Here is an 18,587-nt window from a genome sequence, read left to right as displayed (position 1 = left end):
TATATTTCCAGTGCAGCAGTTATACAGCTGATTGCCTACAGAAACAGGTATATGAAAAGACAAAAAACACTTGTATTTATGTAGTGCCTTTCATGAGCAACACACATCTTTATATTCAGTAAAGTGCTTTTGAAGTCCCTCCCTACCTCCGTAATCTCGTCTAACCCCACAACCCTCTGGGATATCTGCTCTCCTTTAATTCTGGTCTCTTGTGCATTCCCAATCATAATCACTTACCATTGGTGGCCATGCCTTCAGTTTCCTGGGCCTCAAGCTCTGCAATTCCCTCCCACCACCTCTCCGTCTCTCCACCTCATTTTCCTCCTTTAAGACACTTCTTAAAACCTTACTCTTTGACCAAGCTTTTGGTCATCTGAGCTAATATCTCCTTATAGTGGCTCGAAGTCATAATTCGTTTCGTAATGCTCCTGTGAAGCAAATTGGATGACATTTCATTATGTTATATGCTATATAAATATGCTGTTGTTGTTGTTGTTGGAGTGTAGTTATTGTTGTAATGTAGGAAGGCAATATGAGCCTTGAAGTGGTTGTCAGTGTGCTATTTGGGGGTTATGTACTGTTTACTTAAGTTTTTGGGCGAATCATTAGCCTAGATGTGCTGCAGCGGAACATTGCATAAAGGCGAAATATTAACCTCATTGTAGGTTTTTCTGCATGAGATGAACTGCGTCGGCTTAATAAGGCAGCTTACCTCCACCTTCTCAAGGGGCAATTAGGGATGGCAGTATGCTAGCCTCGTTGGCTGCGGTGGGAAAGTGGCCGTTATTCACCTCCTTTTGGAATGTGCTTTGCAAAGAAGGCAGTGGCTTTTGTCGAGGTTCATCCCAAGCAGCACCATGATGCAGGACTCTGTGCTCTACAGGCTGTTCGTAGGGATGCACAGTGATATAAACTTCACCTCTGGCTAGAGGATCATCACTTTGGTGAAAGGCGCTTTTTGGTCTGCCCAAAAGTTGCAGGTCTTCCAGTGCAAAGAGTTGCCCTTGACTGAGTGTTGCACATTCCAAGGTCCAGGACTACGAGCTGAGGGACGCGCTAAAGCTTGGGGCAGCCGCCGCAAAGGCCCAAACGGGGAAAGGCCGCTGTCTAAAGGCCTTTCGGCCTTGGCGCACCGAGGGACTGAAAAATTTGTAGAGCCCCTGGGTTGGCTGACTCACGTTGAATGTGCTTAACGAATACCAAGAGTATGGAAATTGTGTTCAGGCACCTGAGAGAGAAACGTGCTGCATGGAGAAAAGTGGAATTCTGTAATTCGTTCTGTAATTTTTCAGTTTGAAATGTTTGCCCCCCCAGGCTGTATTGCCTCACGTGGAAAGTATATGGTAAATATCAGAAGAATTACCATTGTACAGAGGCACCTAGGAGTGGAACACACTGCAGTGAGAGAAGTCGAATTCCATGGCACTTTGTAATGACCAAGTTTGAAATGTTCTGTCGAGAACGTTTACAAAGTTTCATGAATAAAGTACATTTTTGGGGAACAAAACGCTGACCATGCCGGGGCACTCACATCCCTGGAATTAAGTCATATAAATTAATACAATTTGATGAATTAATTAATATAATTTAATGAATTATTTAATATAATTAATGTAATGAATTAAGTCATATAAATTAATACAATTTGATGAATTAATTAATATAATTTAATGAATTATTTAATATAATTAATGTAATGAATTAAGTCATATAAATTAATACAATTTGATGAATTAATTAATATAATTTAATGAATTATTTAATATAATTAATGTAATGAATTAAGTCATATAAATTAATGCAGTTTGATGAATTAATTAATATAATTTAATGAATTATTTAATATAATTAATGTAATGAATTAAGTCATATAAATTAATGCAATTTGATGAATTAATTAATATAATTTAATGAATTATTTAATATAATTAATGTAATGAATTAAGTCATATAAATTAATACAATTTGATGAATTAATTAATATAATTTAATGAATTATTTAATATAATTAATGTAATGAATTAAGTCATATAAATTAATGCAATTTGATGAATTAATTAATATAATTTAATGAATTATTTAATATAATTAATGTAATGAATTAAGTCATATAAATTAATACAATTTGATGAATTAATTAATATAATTTAATGAATTATTTAATATAATTAATGTAATGAATTAAGTCATATAAATTAATGCAATTTGATGAATTAATTAATATAATTTAATGAATTATTTAATATAATTTGATGAGTTAATTAATTAATATAAGTCCCCCCCCCCCGCCCAGTCCAGTTGCTCTCCTCACCCAGCAGCTTCCCTGACAACGGAATGTTCCACCTTCCCTTTTAAACCAAAAGAAAATAAGCTGACGTTATTTTAAAAGCTGTTTCCCTACCGGCCTAGCACCGCACCAGGTACCTTACAGTAATTACTCTGTCCACAGTCAGTCATGTTTTGCTGCAGTTTTCCTCGTTATAAACGCTCCCCCCTCACCACCACCACACCCCGCCCCCCCCCAATCCCGGGTCGGATGGTTCGGTCCGCGCCGTTACCATGGAGACCGCCCGGCGCTCGGCCTCGGCCCCCAAGCCCGGGCCTCGGGTCAACGCGACTGGCCGGGTGAGGAGACTCGGGGCAGGGCTTTTACCGGCGAGGTTTGCAGGGCGGCTGATGTGTCCCGGAGGCTCGGGGGTTGGGGGGGAGGTTTTACCCTCTCCCGGGGGCAGTGCCAGGGTGTAGAGGATAGACCAGAGGCCCCCCGCCTCCCCAAACCCGCCTCCTCCCCCCCCCCCAAACCTGCCTCCTCCTCCCCCTCACCTCAAACCCCCAGAGCCCCCCCTCAAACCCCCAGAGCCCCCTCCCCCCAGAGCCCCCCCCTCAAACCCCCAGAGCCCCCCCCTCAAACCCCCAGAGCCCCCTCCCCCCAGAGCCCCCCCCTCAAACCCCCAGAGCCCCCCCCCTCAAACCCCCAGAGCCCCCTCCCCCCAGAGCCCCCCCCTCAAACCCCCAGAGCCCCCCCCTCAAACCCCCAGAGCCCCCCCCTCAAACCCCCAGAGCCCCCTCCCCCCAGAGCCCCCCCCTCAAACCCCCAGAGCCCCCCCCCTCAAACCCCCAGAGCCCCCTCCCCCCAGAGTCCCCCCTCAAACCCCCAGAGCCTCCTCCCCCCAGAGTCCCCCCTCAAACCCCCAGAGCCCCCTCCCCCCAGAGCCCCCCCCTCAAACCCCCAGAGCCCCCTCCCCCCAGAGCCCCCTCCCCCCAGAGCCCCCCCCTCAAACCCCCAGAGCCCCCTCCCCCCAGAGCCCCCCCCTCAAACCCCCAGAGCCTCCTCCTCCCCAGAGCCCCCCCCTCAAACCCCCAGAGCCCCCTCCCCCCAGAGCCCCCCCCCCTCAAACCCCCAGAGCCTCCTCCTCCCCAGAGCCCCCCCCCCTCAAACCCCCAGAGCCCCCTCCCCCCAGAGCCCCCCCCCCCTCAAACCCCCAGAGCCTCCTCCTCCCCAGAGCCCCCCCCCCTCAAACCCCCAGAGCCCCCTCCCCCCAGAGCCCCCCCCTCAAACCCCCAGAGCCCCCTCCCCCCAGAGCCCCCCCCTCAAATCCCCAGAGCCCCCTCCCCCCAGAGCCCCCCCTCAAACCCCCAGAGCCTCCTCCCCCCAGAGCCCCCCCTCAAACCCCCAGAGCCCCCTCCCCCCAGAGCCCCCCCCTCAAACCCCCAGAGCCCCCTCCCCCCAGAGCCCCCTCCCCCCAGAGCCCCCCCCTCAAACCCCCAGAGCCCCCTCCCCCCAGAGCCCCCCCCCTCAAACCCCCAGAGCCCCCTCCCCCCAGAGCCCCCCCCTCAAACCCCCAGAGCCCCCTCCCCCCAGAGCCCCCCCCTCAAACCCCCAGAGCCCCCTCCCCCCAGAGCCCCCCCTCAAACCCCCAGAGCCCCCTCCCCCCAGAGCCCCCCCCTCAAACCCTCAGAGCCCCCTCCCCCCAGAGCCCCCCCTCAAACCCCCAGAGCCTCCTCCCCCCAGAGCCCCCCCTCAAACCCCCAGAGCCTCCTCCTCCCCCCTCAAACCCCCAGAGCCCCCTCCCCCCAGAGCCCCCCCCAAACCCCCAGAGCCCCCTCCCCCCAGAGCCCCCCCCTCAAACCTCCAGCCTCCTCCCCCCAGAGCCCCCCCCTCAAACCCCAGAGCCTCCTCCCCCCAGAGCCCCCCCTCCAACCCCCAGAGCCTCCTCCCCCCAGAGCCCCCCCCCTCAAACCCCCAGAGCCTCCTCCCCCCAGAGCCCCCACTCAAACCCCCAGAGCCCCCTCCCCCCAGAGCCCCCCCCTCAAACCCCCAGAGCCTCCTCCCCCCAGAGCCCCCCCCCAAACCCCCAGAGCCTCCTCCCCACCCTCAAACCCCCAGAGCCTCCTCCCCCCCCCCCAAACCCCCAGAGCCTCCTCCCCCCCTCCTCCCCCCAGAGCCTCCTCCCCCCCAGAGCCCCCCCACCACCCCAAACCACAACCCCCACCCCCCAGAGCTTCCTACCCCCCCCCCAAACACCCGGAGACCCTTCTCCCCCCCCCCCCCAGAGACCCCCCCCCACAAACCCCAACCCCCAGAGCCGCCTTCTCCCCCCCAGAACCCCCCCAGAGCCCCCTCCCCTCCCCTCCCCTCCCCTCAAACCCCCAGAGCCCCCTCCCCTCAAACCCCCAGAGTCCCCTCCCCACAAACTCCCAGCGCCGCCTCCCTCCCTTCAAACCCTAGTGGCGTCTCGTCCTCCCCCCTTAAACCCCCAGAGCCACCCTCCCCTCTTAAATCTCTAGATGCCCCCTAATGCTCCAAGCTCCTACTCCCCTCTTAAAGCCCCAGAGCTCCCCAGTGGGAGCTATCCAGTGTGGTACTGAAGATACAGATCAAAAAGGACTCAAATTCAATCCCTGTGCTTTGTAGAGTTAGTCGCAGTAGAGGTTGTATCTTTGGTCTTAGCGTCTCTGAAATAAGGACAATTAAAAAAATCTCACAGGATTTCTCCTCCTGATCCATATACAGTGAGCCCTGCTGTAAACTCTCTGTGTTTGTGGACATGTTGGTTGAGGACAGAATTAGCTCATCTCTGATGGTCCCCATAATCCAATATCCTACCAACACTCAAGGCCTAGGTTTGTACATTTGAGTAACAACTCGGGCGACGTACCAGCTCGTTGCTCAAATCTATGGAACTGTGGTTCAGTATAAATCAGACGGGAGCACAGAAAAATGAGGAAAAGAAATATGTGTGATTTATTTAGTAAAGTATAATGTACAACAACAAATTGTACTTGTGGCACCTTTAATATAATAAAACATCTCAAGGTGTTTCACTGAGATGAATGTAGCAGTAAATCAACACACAGTCAACTAATTGCATTAAGAGCTGACGTCAATACATTGTTCCTGCTATTAGAAAAAAATGGTCCCGTAAAAATCTAACAGCTTTAAAACATTATCTTTTCAAATTGAAGACTGCAATTTATTCAGTGTAGCGATCATTAATTAACAGACAGTAGGATTGTGTAAAATTATCTCTCGTACTGTGAAAAATGAATTGTATGCAAGGTACTTTATATCTAATGTGTTGGATTTAATAACACTCACTCCACAACTAATGTTAATGCAGAAAAACTGTTAATTTATTGCACTTAATTATGGATAGTTCCTGAAGTAATTATATTGACTCTGCAAATAATTGCTTAAATACGGCAGTATAGTTTTGCAACTGTTAGCAGTTTATGACAGAGCAAATGGAAATGTGTCTTTTATGCATCCCGTGTTTTTATTATTAACTGTGGAACAATTACATAAAATGCATGAAAATTTTGATTTCTATCTGTGTTGCAGCCATTGTAGCTGGGACACTTCGGTATGGAGGAAGAGTATGAAAATGAAGGTGAGGAAGAAACAGAACTGGACCCTGAACAAGAAGTAAAAATAAGTAAAGATAGGATTGTTACTTTCAATATTTTTTCCAAAAATAGCTTATTAATAATATATTGGTATCATTGCCTTAAAAAAAAAGTAACAATAAGTACGTGTGAGGGAAGTCATTCAGCCCATCTAGCTCATTGTACCACAGAAAGTCTATCTGAATAACCAGCTGCTACTTGAGTGACTCCAAAGTCTTTTCCTCCATTATCCTTCCCGGAAAACCAATACAAGTATTGCTTACTTTTTGTGTGAAGACGTGCTTCCTGACATCTGTTCGGAATTTATCTTACACCGGTATCCAAGTGTCCAATTGACAATCAGGAGAAAGCGCAGCTGCTCGGCAGATAGCAAAAGCTACCAATGAGGAATAAGTAACCAACACAGAAAGGAGGAATTAAAACCCTAAATTATGAAACAAAACTATTGTCCATGAGCTAGCAATTGCCATAAAGTGACCAATGAAAATGTTGAAATAGTTTCCATTCCTTTTGGTAGCCAACCAACAACATTGTTTCAGCGGCCATAGGTATTTACTACAGGAAAGCTAATGTATGAATGGCATAGGTTTCAGTTACATTTCCTCGCAGTTTCCAATCTTTCCCCTGAAACATCCTTAATGGTACTTCTTGAGCTTTGCAGATTGCAGGGTCTGTGTCCCTCAGTGCATCTTTGAGGGTTTTTGCATTAGCGTGGTCCATCAGTGCTTCTCAGAAGTGGTTTGCACAATGCAACTGAGGACCCATCTTTCCAGCTGCAACAGAGCTGACACCTGCCGGGCTGAATGACCTCCTCCTGTATGGGTACGATTTTTTGATTCTATACGCATATGAAAACACCAGCAAAGGGTTATACATTGATTAGAAGAGAAGGAAAGTCTAGGCCCTGGGTGCAGTACTTATTGTAAGAAGCTTTTGCCATTTGTATTCCAAAAAAAAATTAAACCGCTGATGTATTTGTTTACTCTTCAACACATAGATATTAAACTTCCTAAAATTAAACTTTGCTGTTGCAGAAACATTTGCACAACAGAAATATTTGAGAAGGCATCAGACAGCGTTTTTTACCATTGTCTTCTCCCTGAATATTATGTGGAGGCCCTCATTTTTCAGAATGCTAGCCAGGGTGAAAGAAAGCCAAAACAGAGAAAGAATTTTACTCTAATTTTGACCTAAATGGTAAAGCCAGAGCCTTTGCTTCTTTGCCGTGCTTCTTGCACTGCAATTATTTGGCACAAGAAAATATGTAAGTGTTAAAAATGTTTTTAACTTTTGAGAAACTTGCTGAGTAATGCTGCCTGGTCCTCTGAACGTAGTAACAATGCTGTGAGTTTCGCTCTGTCAGTTCATAAGCAGCTCCCAAAATCATTGATGCTAGTGGGAATTACTCCAATTTCCCAATACTTTGATTTTCCTTTATTATCTCTCAAACCCTTGTTCTTGTTTACTCCTCTTCCTCGTTATGCCATTGCTCATTTCAACCCTCAGGCACTTTGCCCTTCTAATTCATACCTCAACTAATAACCACTCCTGCTTTCCTACTACTTATTGCCAACACAGACATGAATCCCTCTTGAATAGGCCCACAACTGTCCTCTGTGCCTCTCGTAACATTGCCCAAAGAGCCCAACAAGGCACCCGTTGCTGCAACCTAACTGCCCTAACCTTTTCCTTCTTGCCAACCTTCCCACCCAGCACACCTGCTGACAATTAACATTAGGAAAAAAAGCAAAATACTGCAGATGCTGGAAATCCGAAATAAAAACAGAAAGTGCTGGAAAAACTCAGCAGGTCTGGCAGCATCTGTGGAGAGAGAAACAGAGTTTCATCACAATTCTACTCTTTAGCTCTGTAGAAGAGCGATACGGACTCAAAACATTAACTCTGTTTCTCTCTCCACAGGTGCTGCCAGACCTGCTGAGTTTTTCCAGCATTTGTTTTTATTAACATTAGGAATCTACTTCCTGATCTGCTGTTCTCATCCACTTCTATTCTCTTGAACTCTACCAATGAGGTGAACAATTATCAGCTTTCTCAGTATTTCTCTCTGTTCACTTGTGAACAATATGCTTGCTATCCATGACTGAATTGTGGATGATAATTGGACAGAAACCTGGCTAATTGTTGCCATCACTTTGTTACTGAAGCCTCTTTACCTAGCTATACTTTCCACCATTTGCCTGTCCACATTGTTGCACTGGCATCATAGCCCTCATCATTAAATCACACCTGGTCTCTCCCAATACTCCTCTGACACTTTTTTTTCTTTTGAGTATTTCCTTGATGGCAACTAGTCCACAAGCTCCTTCCTTAATTTCTGCCTGAGATATCTTTCATCCTTTCTTCCCTCAGCCCATGGATTATGAGTCTTCATCCCCAGTAATTTCAGTCCTTATCTCAGCTTTCCTTCTTCTGAATTCATCTTCCTTTTGTCCTCCTTGAAGTGCTCTTGCTTTGCACAACAGTGGATGAGCAACAACTTGCATTTATATAACATCTTCAGTGTAGCAAAATACCCTTTCACAGAATGTAGTTGGACAAAAATTGACTTGGAGCCAAAGTAGGAGACATTGGGAGGAATGAATAAAAGTTTGGCCATTGATCTGGGTGTTTTCATCTAGAATCTAAAACTGGGTCTTTGGAAGATAATTACCAAGGCAGCAGGTAGATGAAGAAGAGGGAAGGTTCAAAGATAGAGCACTGAATTCTCCAGAGGTCATGTGTTCAAAGAGAGCTGGCTATAATTGGATAAATAATAAATGAATCAAATGAGGGCAGTCCCACTGAGCTGGACAATAGGGTGGAGGCATTTGCGGAGGATTCTGAGTGTCAACTGTGTCAAAGGCTGCAGAGATATTTAAAAAGTACAAGGATGGATAGTGTGACACACTCAACATCATCTCTAATAAGTTCAAAGAGCTTGTGAGCATCTGTTTAAACGTCTCCCATGCTTCACCTTCCATCTCCCACCAAGGCAGAGATTCCCCCAGTCCTTGCACCCTAGCTGTGAACTGCCATCTCCCTCTAGTTTCTCACCCATGCCCTTTTTGAGATAAGTGATAGAATTAGTTTTAAAAGAATTTAGACTCCACTATTAGCCACCACTAAATACGTAATTATAACTGACAGCTAAGAACAGTCTAGGTCTATTAGTGTAGTCACTGAACTGAAGTTACTGTTTCTGCAGTAAATGTGACTTCCTTTCCTTACCACTTCGATTCTTCTGTTATCAAATATTATTTTATTACACGTTAACAATATCTTACTGCTTGAGTACATTTTTAAACTGCTGTTGCCAAGGCAGTATTATTATAGAAGACATCGAACACATTTCCAAATGTGAGGTAGAAAATATGACAAATGACCATGAAAAAATATTCCAAATTTAATTTGTAAATGAAATTTCAATTTCCGAGGAACCATTCACAGCTTTTCAAACAGGTTTGTCATTATACACATTTTCTTTTGGACATCTTATTACAGAATTTTGTATTACTATAGAAATACAAAATATACAAACAGTGTAATTTTCTAATTTAAATATTCATATTTCATCTTTGCAAGAAAGATTTTAGTGATGAATCTTTATCAAGTACTTATTTCAATTATTTCTACTATAGGGTGATTGAAAGTATTTAAACGTAGATACAAAGTAATATAACATAGATTCAATAAATATCACTGATTAGCATGTTTGATGCACACTGGGGCCTGTGGCAACACTAATGGAAATGACTCTGTAACACAAAAATGTGCACTTGTAATTCTGCAGAACAGCTAAACAAAGTGAGCACTGGAAGATCGATTTGTATTTTTTTTACTAAGCAAGTGAAAGAAGAATGGGAACTAGTACGACCAATTCAAAACTAACTTATCACCTCTCATCAGCCAGTTCATACTTTCCACTTGCCTGAATGAGTGCAGCTCCAGCAACACTCAATAAGCTCGACACAATCTAGGACAAAGTAGCCCGCTTGATTGGCAGCCGTTCACCACCTTAAACATTCACTCCCTCCACCACCAGCATACAGTGGCAGCAGTGTGTTCTATCTACAAGATGCACTGCTGAAACTCACCAAGGCTCCTTTGGCAGCACCTTCCAAACCCGCGACCTTTACCACGTTTTTTTATTCTTTCATGGGATGTGGGCATCTCTGGCTGGGCGAGCATTTATTGCCCATCCCTAATTACCCTTGAGAATGTTGCCCTTGGATTATGCCACCTAGAAGAACGAGGGCAGCAGACACATACACCACTACCTGCAAGTTTCCATCCAAGTCACTCCTTACTTGGAACTATATCACTGTTCCTTCACTGTCATTGGGTCAAAATCCTGGAATCTTCTCCCTCACAGCCCTGCAGGTATATCTACATCAGGAAGGCTGTAGTGGTTCCAGAAGGTAGCTCAGCATCATCTTCTCAAAGGCAATTAGAGATGGGCAATAAATGTTGCCTTGCTAATGATGCTCACATCCTGTGAATGAATTTTTAAAAAATTGTTGTTCTTGTATTCCCAGAGCCATGAAGGAATGCCTTGAGCAATAATTGTATTCAAGTAATTGACTAAGCTTTCGGATAGCTTTCAGAACCATCTTGGTCCATTTTACTTAGCCAGACTCTGGTATGGTGTGTACTTGTATTTAAAAAAAAAAGAAAAATCTAATTCAATATGTGCAAATGCCTAGGTAATACAGTCATCCCAAAGATGCTGTATTGCTTCAACAGGAGTACTGAATAAAGTGTTGTGTAAAGTGAAGTGCACTTAAAAGAACATTTTTTGGCACACAGTCACTTAAAATTTTTGGTCTGCTGCCAGATGAATGTTGAAACTTTTTGCTTTTTTTTTTGAAGGTATGGAAGAACATGAGTATGAGGAGCTAGGCATGGAAAGTGATGTTGGGATTCCAGGTGAAGATGACTCTGAAATTACACGGTGAGTTTGTGGCCTCAGTGGAATATTGGTAAAGGTGAAGCAGGTCAAAGAAACATATCAGTTATGATCTAATTGAATGGTGGAACAGGCTTGAGATAGGATGATTGGCTACTCCTCCAAATTCCCCTCCAAGCCACACACCATCCAGCCTTGGAAATATATCGCCATTCCTTCACTGTTGCTGGATCAAAATCCTGGAACTCCCTTCCTAACAGCACTGTGGGTGTACTGACACCGCATGGACAGCAGTGGTTCAAGAAGGGAGCTCACCACTACCCTTTCAAGGGCAATTATGGGTGGGCAATAAGTGTTGGCCTGGCTAATGATGCCCACACCCCATGAATGAATAAAAAAAACCTCCTGTTTCAATATGTCCCTATATTGAGGTAGTTGGTCACACCAACATTTTCAGTATCTTCTGTGGTTTTCCACTGCAGCATTTTAAAAAATCTGCAATGTCATTATAAGCAGTTCTGATATTGGATTATGCTACCTGTTTTCTTCCAGAGAAAGAAGCTAAGACAATTTATGTATATTGAATTAAATTAGTTGCTGTAGATCTCCAAATTAAATTTGACTGTGAACTTCCGATATTTAATAGGTGAGCCCCAAAAATTATATTTTCAAAATATTTTTTCAAACTTTCTGAATGCTTTTAATTTGAAATTTAATCTGCTCTTCAATATTCATGCTTTGAATTGATTCACTCTGTACTGCAACAGCTAAGGTAGAAAATGTAATATTTCTTTAAGAGCAAAGCAAATCTAAGAAAGGCACTGCCAGCTCCTCTTCCTAGAGAGTTTGATGAATGTTAACAAGTCACAGGATTTCTAGGATAACCAAATTATGCGTTTGGATTTCTGTTAGACAAAAGGCAGAAATGTTTTCAAGCACACCAGTAGGGAATGAGCTCAAATCACGCAGGTGAGAGAGGGAACTGAGAAGGATTAGTGCATTTGATGGTTTCTGAAATTCATCTCATTGCTTTTCACTGGAGGACTGCATGGGTGCTAACACTCCCACACACATGAATGTGGGTGTTGAGTTGGCAGGGCTATATTGCAAGTTATGTTATAATTATAGGATTGATATTGTAAACTACAAGGGAAAAACCTCAGGTGGTGTGTTATGTTACATGTATCAAAGATTATTTTATTTCCAATACATTTGACTCAGTAATCAGAACTATTTCTGTTTAAACATTACACTTTTGTGACTAAAAGTAATCACACATTATTTGTTTGTAATAATTATATATTTTAGGGTAAATCTTAAAATTTCTGCTCTTAGTCTGGTTTTGCTTGCCAGCTGTGCATGCTAGAAATTCAGGCACAAATGTCAACAGACATTAGAGGATTTGGCATCCATAATAGGACAGCTGCCAGACTTGCTAACACACCTTGAACACTCCACCTCGCTACCTCACTTTCCTACTTTAAGACGCTCCTTAAAACCTCGGACGGCCCGCTTCTACCTCCTACCCAAAATCCACAAACAGGACTGTCCCGTCAAACCGATCATGTCAGCCCGTTCCTGCCCCACGGAACTCATTTGTTGCTATCTTGACTCCATTCTCTCTCCCCTTGTCCAGGCGCTTCCCACCTACATCCGTGATTCCTCTGACACCCTACATCATATCAACAATTTCCAGTTCCCTGGCCCAAACCGCCTCCTCTTCACCATGGATGTCCAATCCCTCTACACCTCCAGCCCCCACCGGGATGGTCTGTTGGCTCTCCACTTCTTCCTTGAACAGAGGCCTGAACAATCGCCATCCACCACCACCCTCCTCCGTCTGGCTGAACTTGTTCTCACACTGAACAATTTCTCCTTAAACTCCTCTCACTTCCTCCAAACAAAAGGTGTGGCTATGGGTACCCGCATGGGCCCCAGTTATGCCTGTCTCTTTATGGGGTATGTGGAACATTCCTTGTTCCAGTCCTACTCCGGCCCCCTCCCACAACTCTTACTCCTGTACATTGATGATTGCTTCCGTGCTGCTTCATGCTCTCGTCTGGACCTGGAAAAATTTATTAATTTTGCTTTCAATTTCCACCCCTCCATCATTTTCACATGGTCCATCTCTGACACTTCCCTTCCCTTCCTTGACCTCTCTGTCTCAATTTCTGGTGATAGACTGTCCACCAATATTCATTACAAGCCTACCGACTCGCACAGCTACCTCGACTACAGCTCCTCACACCCCACTTCCTGTAAGGACTCCATCCCATTCTCTCAGTTCCTTCACCTCCGTCGCATCTGTTCCGATGATGCTACCTTCAAAAACAGTTCCTCTGACATGTCTTCCTTCTTCCTTAACCGAGGTTTTCCACCCACGGTCGTTGACAGGGCCCTCAAGTGTGTCCAGCCCATCTCCCGCACATCCGCCCTCACGCCTTCCTCTCTCTCCTAGAACCATGATAGGGTCCCCCTTGTCCTCACTTATCACTCCACCAGCCTCCGCATTCAAAGGATCATCCTCTGCCATTTCCACCAACTCCAGCATGATGCCACCACCAAACACATCTTCCCTTCACCCCCCTGGCGGCATTCCACAGGGAACATTCCCTCCAGGACACCCTGGTCCACTCCTCCATCATCCCCTGCACCTCAACCCCCTCCCACGGCACCATCCCATGCAACTGCAGAAGGTGTAACACCTGCCCCTTTACTTCCCCTCTCCTCACCATCCAAGGACCCAAACACTCCTTTCAAGTGAAGCAACATTTCGCTTGCACTTCCCTCAATTTATTCTACTGCATTTGTTGCTCCCAATGTGGTTTCCTTTACATTGGAGAGACCAAACGCAGACTGGGTGACCGCTTTGTGGAACACCTTCGGTCTGTTCACAAGCGTGACCCAGACCTCTCTGTCGCTTGCCATTTCAACACTCCACCCTGCTCTCATGCCCACATGTCCGTCCTTGGCCTGCTGCAATGTTCCAGTGAAGCTCAACGCAAACTGGAGGAACAGCACCTCATCTTCCGACTAGGCACTTTACAGCCTTCCGAACTGAATATTGAGTTGAACAATTTTAGATCATGAACTCTCTCCTCCATCCCCACCCCCTTTCCGATCCCCCCCTTTTTTCCAATAATTTGTGTAGATTTTTCTTTTCCCACTTATTTCCATTATTTTTAAATGTATTTCCATCCATTGTTTTATCTCTACCTTTTAGCCTATTTCGATCCCTTCCCCCCACCCCACCCCCACTAGGGCTATCTGTACCTTGCTTGTCCTGCTTTCTACCCTTAATTAGCACATTCCTTCGATAATATGACCACCTTCAACACCTCTTTGTTCTTTTGTCAATGACATCTTTTGGTTATCTCCACCTATCACTGGCCCTCTATCCAGCTCTAACACACCCCCCCCCCACCCCTTAAACCAGCTTATATTTCACCTATTTTCTATTTTTACTTAGCTCTGTTGAAGAGTCATACGGACTCGAAACATTAACTGTGTTCCTCTCTGCAGATGCTGCCAGACCTGCTGAGTTTTTCCAGGTATTTTTACTTTTGTTTTGGATTTCCAGCATCCGCAGTTTTTTGCTTTTACCTTAAAACCAACCTATTTGACTAAGCTTTTGTTCATCTGACCTAATGTTTCCTTATGTGTGGCTTGGTGTCATTCTTTGTTTTACAATACACCTGTGATTGTATGTTTTATTATGTTAAAGGCGCTATATAAATATAAGTTGTTGTAAATATAATGCTGAAAACTGAGCAAGGTGTTGAGAAACTTATCATACCATATTTTGATTAAGATTTAATAATATTATTTGTTATTTTCCTTTAAGGGAGGAAAATGAAGTAGTTGTTGATTCTACTGGTCTAAAAGGTCTGAGCTATCCTGAGAGGGTGCAGGTCCGAAAACGCCAGAAAAATCTGAAGGAGCTTGAGATAGCCCTTCAGGAAAAGGATTTTAAAGTTCAAAAAATTAGGTATTTAACAAGTTCCCTAATTCTATAAGTGTTTTGGGAAAAATATATTTTTAGAATTAGAAAGAAAATATTTGTGTGTGATGTAGATGTCTGCGTATGGATATAAATTGTAATGAGTTTTTTCCTTGTATTTTTCGCAATGTAGAAAATCTCTAATACGTTGTCTATTGGCACATCTGAGATGAGAATATTTGATATTATCACTAGGTGCAAACCAGAAAATGTTCCATTTCACCTTCAAGCGGAGACCATGTTGCTTCAGCATTGTGGTTTCAGGATGTATAATTGATAGATGGGGGCATACTGCCTCTCATCTATCTACATTTATGAACAAGTTTCTGATTCAAAACCATGAAACTGTACGGTTGAAAGAAACTAGTGCAATTTAGCTGGTCTTTTCCTTTGAGAGGAATGACTGAGCATGCTTATTTTCTTGTACTTTTGTGAGACATTTTTTTTAAACCTTCACAGCAAGAATGAACAGATGAACAGTTTAATTTTCTCAGTCAATGCATCAAGTATGAGATGTGTGTAATAGGGTGACTCTCCTGATGCATTTTTTTTATAAGTGATTTGGGAATATGTAGGGAAGTATAGGGCAGAACCTGTTTCCAATCCTGCCTGGTGGAACCTGCCAACATCGGAAAAAAACTGCACCACTCAAGCATCTAATACCTGAGTGTTAACTGAAGGTTCTAATAGCAGTGATAATAGATTGAAAAAGTCTTCATGAAAAATACCTTGTAGCTTTAAGAGCTTGAATTGCTGCAGGATAATCAAAATTCTACGCTAGTCTCCCTAATGGAAGGAGAAGGGCTGAACTCAAAGTTGGTGAGATCCCTTATGGAACCATTGCCTTCTGTCATGGCCTGTTCCTCCACGTAAAGAATGAAACAGGGTATAACACTGAGAAATGACACTGAGGAAATCTGTTTCAGTAGGGGACTTTTAAGATGAAAATGTGCTTCATATGGATGAGAAGGCATTGAAGCGCAGGAGCACCTAACAAATGGACATACTTGTGCCGTGAGATTGATGCTAAAAGAAGATTTAGAGGGATGAAGATGAAAGGCTTTCAGGGCACATGCAAAAAAGAGATTGTGAGAGGCAGAATTTATTGAGGTGCACACACGAATCACCTCTTAGTTGAGAAGCATAGCCATCTGGTATCCTACTTTGTCCCACCTGGCGAGGTCAGTGAGCTTCTTCCAGCGTTGCATTCTGCACATTCCATGTTCATTGTTGGCTAGTGCAGCTGGAGTTGAGTTCCTTCACTGTCTTCTGCTTTTACATTGTGTCCTGCTGTTTTTGAAACTTTTTTCCCCTAACGTGGGTACCAGCATTATTCTCTGCCCTATTGCAGCTTGCAGCAGTATTTCCATGCAAACATTATCAAACCTCTGGAGTCCTTTTCCTTAGTTGTCATGCTGTTGGCATCCTATTCAACAGAGAAGACAAGGGATTGTATTTTAAAACCAGCAAACAGCAGTTAAATCCATAGCAGACTTCAGCAACTAGTACTTTGAAAGAACGTTACATTAAGCTGACAGTCAGTTTCAATATTTTAAGTGAAAAACGATCAGAAGCGGATAAAACAGTTACTTTACTACTCAGAAGAACCTTGGGCCTGTTGGTTACAATGGTTCTACTGCATTCCAATTTTTGTCTCCTTTTTCACAATGCCCTTTAAATCAGTCTTTAACCTTTTAGGCTCGAGATGTGTCTGAACTTCCCTTTGTCTGGGTGTAGCTCCGCATAAAGTCCACCGTCTATTCAGATGAACACCTCTGGAAATCGGGCATGCCAGTTCTGCTTGAGTGCAGCATATTTCTGACACACTGTGAAAACACAAGAAAATCAGCCATGCGGTTTCTGTCATAAAACCAAAGGACCATTGATAGCAGAATAGATCCAGAAATCTCATCACGGTCATTGCACCAATATAGGTATTGTGCACATATTGCCCTGATTGCAGCCTAACCTGCTCAGTGGAAATGGTTTGGGTCAACCACCCATTTTACATCCATCCAAAGTCAGTGGAGCATTAAATCAGTCTGGATGTAAAACAGGTGTCCAACCTAGATCCACTCCTTTCCCGCCTTGCATGTTAGGTTAAAATTAGGGCTATTATTTTGAAAATTGTTAAAGATCGTGAAATAAAATCAATAATAATGCTACTGGTGTTCTCTCTACAAATATCTTGGTTGTGTTTCACATTTAACTGCAATAGAAAAGTGCTTAGGAGAAGAGCCAAAAAACGTTACCTAAATTTTCCCCAAAAGAATGTCACAGTTTCCTATCACCAGCTTGCCTGTTTCTGGCTCTCTTTCCTGATAGATGGCTGCATGCGTTATATAAGGATTGACTCTATATAGTTCACTCCAGGTACAGGTTACAGTGGATTGTGCAGCAACTGTTATGCTATTGGATTGCACTGGACCCATTATGGATTTCCTGCAACTCATTTAGATCAAGGGAAACTGTTCCCTATTTTCTGAATTTTCCCTCCACAAGCTTGCACAAGGTCTCTGCTGTCTGCTGATTATCCTGTTATTGCATTAATACATTGGAGATTTGAATAAATTTAATAATCACTTGTGTTAAGGCCGATTTTTCTCATGCTGATGATTGCAATTTGAGTTACTTATGTCCCTATGTTGTTAGAGGCAGTGACAATATCAGATGGTTTTTAAAGGGAAGATCCATGTTGTATTGGTGAAAGAAAAATAGGTAGAATTATAGATTTGAATGAAGGAGATGGTTCTATACCTTCACAATTATTACTTCCCATAGATAAATGAAATTATAAGCAACAGTTCATGTTAAGTGACATGTTTGTCATCATGAAATTCATTGTTCTGTGAGAGTATACAAGATAAGTTTGTTGCCTTTTTGTTTAACAGAGCTTGTGGAGATAATTTCCTTCTCGAGATCATGTTCCGAGGAAACATTTCTTTGCTATGCATTGAATGGATTTTGCTTTTCTGATCTTGCTCTGTGTTAATTTCTATTGCCTCTCTTACAACTCCCTTTATTTCTCCCCCTTTTCTGCCCTTTTGATGTAATTACAAAATTTATGGATGTCCTGTTACAGTGCGCAGTGCATTTAAATGGCTAGTAATCAACTTCCATTCTTTCCTCTTTGTCTTGGCATTTGGGCCTTCTTTGGAACCAAAATTACTTACCTTCTGTCCATCACATTCTCCCCAAAACATCCAGCTCTTTGTCTGTAAACATAAGTTTCCTCAGAGTTTAAGACATTCAACAATATATTTTCCACCCAGAATTGCTGTTGAAATCTTTGCATGGATCCTCCACTGGGTCAAGTGCCTAATTTTTGGCTTGACTTTGTCCTTAGCTATGATTGTAGGGAGGCTATTATTTTAGGGTAACTAAACAAATTAAATTCCCCTTTTATTTCACTCGATTCCAGGATTGTTTTACCTGCTTAAAGATTGCATTCCATGATTCTGGCCATTCATAATTACTCCATTAGTTTAGGTTGACTGCATATTTTGTTTTATTATGTGGGATTATGGTATTTTCTGGAAGTTTTTCCCAGTGCTTTACGGATTATATTCCGTGGGTGGAATTTTCCCAGATTTGCACTAAATGTGGTAGCAGGTGGGCAAAATGACATTTTACTCGCCGGCCACGATGGTGGGTTTCACACTGTATCGTCCCAAACCCACCACATTGTTTTTGCATTCCTGGGAAACACGCCGTTTCCATGGCGGGCGGGCTTTCATTCGCCCACCCACCATCACCCCTCTGCTGCATTTAAAG

At 43.7% G+C, this 18,587-nt stretch overlaps 1 protein-coding gene across 1 annotated transcript in view; it reads left to right on the top strand.

The window, feature by feature from the left end:
- The first annotated feature begins 2,585 nt into the window (after window positions 1–2,585).
- cfap74 (cilia and flagella associated protein 74) overlaps window positions 2,586–18,587 on the top strand; it is a 346,673-nt gene continuing 330,671 nt past the window's right edge. Inside the window, exons 1-4 of the mRNA XM_041207020.1 lie at window positions 2,586–2,625; window positions 5,843–5,936; window positions 10,777–10,858; window positions 14,658–14,801. Coding sequence (XP_041062954.1) covers window positions 5,867–5,936; window positions 10,777–10,858; window positions 14,658–14,801 — 296 coding nt within the window. The 5' untranslated portion in view covers window positions 2,586–2,625; window positions 5,843–5,866. The remainder of the gene's footprint in view (window positions 2,626–5,842; window positions 5,937–10,776; window positions 10,859–14,657; window positions 14,802–18,587) is intronic.

Source organism: Carcharodon carcharias, chromosome 15, assembly GCF_017639515.1.
Source record: "Carcharodon carcharias isolate sCarCar2 chromosome 15, sCarCar2.pri, whole genome shotgun sequence".
Classification (NCBI taxonomy): domain Eukaryota; kingdom Metazoa; phylum Chordata; class Chondrichthyes; order Lamniformes; family Lamnidae; genus Carcharodon; species Carcharodon carcharias.
This window is presented reverse-complemented; position numbering and strand designations above follow the sequence as displayed.